The sequence below is a fragment of the Toxotes jaculatrix genome, chromosome 13 (genome assembly GCF_017976425.1).
Source record: "Toxotes jaculatrix isolate fToxJac2 chromosome 13, fToxJac2.pri, whole genome shotgun sequence".
NCBI classification, from domain to species: Eukaryota; Metazoa; Chordata; class Actinopteri; family Toxotidae; genus Toxotes; species Toxotes jaculatrix.
In genome coordinates this window covers 18,935,950-18,939,061 of record NC_054406.1, presented here as the reverse complement: position 1 = coordinate 18,939,061, position 3,112 = coordinate 18,935,950, and the positions used below count along the sequence as shown (strand labels likewise).

The following is a 3,112-nucleotide window of genomic DNA, read 5'->3' as shown; positions in this document are numbered from 1 at the left end:
CAGGTTTCTGAAATACCCCCTTACATAAATGTTTTAAAATAAATGTTATCTTTTGACGTTTCTCCCAGGCCTGGTTTGAGGCTTCATCACACCTTTACTGCTGCTTCTTTGCACTGATAGGAGCCAGATTAGGTATTTGACTGAAATAGCTCAGCTGGATCCTTCACCCTGGACTACGGTTCAGTGGGCTTCATGTGGATAGAAAGAGCATGGGATTAAAAAAAAGGAACGACCCTGAAATGAATGGAGGATCTGTTCTTCCACCTGAGCTCTTTCCAGTCACAGAATATGGAAAAAATATGAAGTACAAGTTCCAATTATATAAATGAAATACTATAAAGATACAGAAAGTAACATTCTGGCTTACATATGAAATCCTGTTTATTCTTTCAACATGATTTATTTAATAAACTTAAGATTAAATGACTTTACAAGACTCAGGTATGGAAATCAAGAACATTATCAAGAGTAGTGCATGTCTTATTATTCAGGGATAAATAATCATTGAATCAGCATTCAAAGATGATTGATCTCACTTCTTCTGTTGTTCACACAGGTGCAGATGGCTGTAGCAGATAAACTCCTGCAATGTTTATTGTCCCTTTGATTTCATAATTCACTCCCTTGTATCCCTTGTAGAGGTGGACAGAGGAGCTGAGTGTCTTCCTGCTGGTGTGACACCGTTAGGCCCCGACAGCTCCTCCCTGTGGTTACACCTGCCAACTTTATCTTGGAGCAGCATTGAGCTAAGTTTATTTCCCATAACAAATGAAGCTTTTCCATTGTGTAACATGTTTAATGTGTTCTGTGAATCAGGAGATGTCTGTTTTCTGGTGTTTGTGTTTTGAAAACTGTAGGCTTTGGGTAACATTTGCCAAGTGACCTGTGGGTTTCAGGTAAGTATTTCAAGCATAAGCTGTTGTAAAGACCTAATCTTTGTGTTTACAGAGGCTTGCACAGCAGGGCAGGGTTTGAAGACCGCCTGGTTCAGATAGACCTTTTTTGTATTACATCTCTCTCACACACTAGGTGGCAGCAATTCTACATTCATGGTGCATCCAACCATTTTACCAGCTCCACTTGAATCAAGACACAAGCCAAGATTTAAATTAATTTATTTATTTCAAAACACTAATTCAGTCCAGGATTATTCAGCCCACTGCACCTATAAGAAAAACAAACATTAGAAACCAGACTTGAATGTATAGAACAGTGAGAAATAATCAAATACTCACCTGCTAATATCCCTGATGCAGCTTGATCCTTGTCCATTTGCTTTTCTGATGAACACCCTGACCCTGTGACTGGTGAGATGCAGCCTGCCGTGGGGGAGACGTGTAAGCCTCCTGTGGCTTCTGGACACCAACCTCCTTCTGGTCCACAGGCTCTTTCAGCCGTCTGATAGCATAGCCGCCGAAGCTTTGAGGGATGTTGTGGATTCTGGATGGGGCAAAGCGCTGAGGAGAGGTTCCCACTCCGCTGCTGCTCCTGCTGCTGCTGCTCCTGGAGGTAGGGAGGTTACGTGCTCCCTGGGCTGGATTTCTGCTGTCCCAGGGTGCTTGGACAGAGCTCGCGCTGCTGGGGGCCTGCTCAGCGGAGGTGTGTTTGTTGTTAAACCTCTGGCTTGTGGCCATTTTTAGACTACGTGGCTCAAAACTAACAGGAGCATTTTGTTTGTAGGGTGCTGGAAGAGACTGGGTATGAGTCGCATGTCTTGAGGCCATGTGGGAAGTGGGTCTGTAGCTTCCTTCGGCAGATCCTCCAGTCACAGGAAACAGCTTGCTCCGGTAAACTTTTCCAGCCTCAGTCTTGGGGGGGTCATTTCTAGTTCTGTCATTTTGAGTAAATGAGACAAGGGAAGGTTTAGATGCTGCAGTGCCACGATGGGAAGACACTCGTCTTGCTGGGACACTGACAGAGGTTTGCATTTGTGCTTGACTTTCACCTGCACTGAACAGGCTGGAAGATTTCTTAGACTGAGAGAAGCCTCTTTGTCCATAGTAGGCTCGTGGCTTGGCAGCAGCACTGGGATGTTTCTGCGCTGCAGCCTGGTGGGAGGCTGATGAGAAAGAGTCTCTCTCCGTAGAAGGCCTCTGAACAGATGCAGGAGTGCCGGACAGATACTGGCCAGTACTCTGTGTACCCTGCTGAACTGGCCAAGTTCTCCTCTTGCCGATATCAGAAACGTCATTCTGGTTTTGACTGTGCCTACTCACAGAACTTCCACTGGCAATAGAAGTAGAAAGGCCTAAGAACTGCTTTTTTGGCACCTTTTGAACATTCACCTCTTCCGTGTTTTTCACTCTCCAGTTAGGTTTTGACACTGAGCTGCTCTGCACCAACCTGACTGAAGAGTAGCCGCTCTGAGCTGGCTGTGAAACACCATGCGTGTAGCTGCTACTGGAAAGTCCCTGGTTATAACCACTGCTAACTGCAGTCCGTGGATTGAGGCTACTTCTCCAGTCTGAACCTAGAGAAATGGAGGCCTGTCTGAATTGATTCTGGGAATCGCTGCCACCAAGTCTTCTCAAGCCACCGTCCTGTTGCGAGAAGCCAACATATCTGTTGCCGTTTTGTCTCTGGGAGCTCTGAGCTGTAAGAGAAATAAGAGCTCAAACCCACAGCCGGTAAATCAGCGTTAAATGGTAATGACACAACTTGTGTTCTGCTCACCTTGTGTAGCCCATAAACAGCGTACATGCTCTGCTTGAACTAAACAAATCAGCAAAATCCTGCTCAGAAAGCAAGAGATGGAGGTCAGAAAAAAATGGGACAACAGCAGCTCAACACACACAGAAAACTTACCCCAAATGAACTCCACAAGCCATCTCCGTGTGCCAAAGCAACAGTAGCCTGAACTGCTCTGAAGCTACTTGCTGTGCATGTGTGTGCAGTAGAGACATAGCATTTTATTGCAGCCTGTTTCAAATCACTGCTTAATGAACTGATTGCCTACAGGTGCTCGCTGCTGTGGTGTCAGACTGTCTTTGGGCCTGTGCCTGCTTCATTTGCTGAGGCCTCTCCTGTCCGCATCAAGGATGATGGCCTTGTTAACATTATTAATGATGCCTCCTGTACCTCCCGATGCTGAACAGGACCCAGGCGGCACACT

The 3,112-nt window shown here is 45.9% G+C and overlaps 1 protein-coding gene across 1 annotated transcript; it reads right to left on the bottom strand.

The window, feature by feature from the left end:
• Positions 1–1,098: 1,098 nt before the first annotated feature.
• On the bottom strand, positions 1,099–2,871 carry LOC121191412 (serine-rich adhesin for platelets-like). The gene is made up of 4 exons (XM_041052548.1): positions 2,806–2,871; positions 2,674–2,732; positions 1,236–2,593; positions 1,099–1,165 (listed from the first exon to the last, which is right to left on the bottom strand). The coding sequence occupies exons 1-3, from the start codon at positions 2,826–2,828 to the stop codon at positions 1,239–1,241; spliced, it is 1,437 nt and encodes a 478-aa protein (XP_040908482.1). The 5' UTR covers positions 2,829–2,871; the 3' UTR covers positions 1,099–1,165; positions 1,236–1,238.
• Between the last annotated feature and the right edge of the window lie 241 nt (positions 2,872–3,112).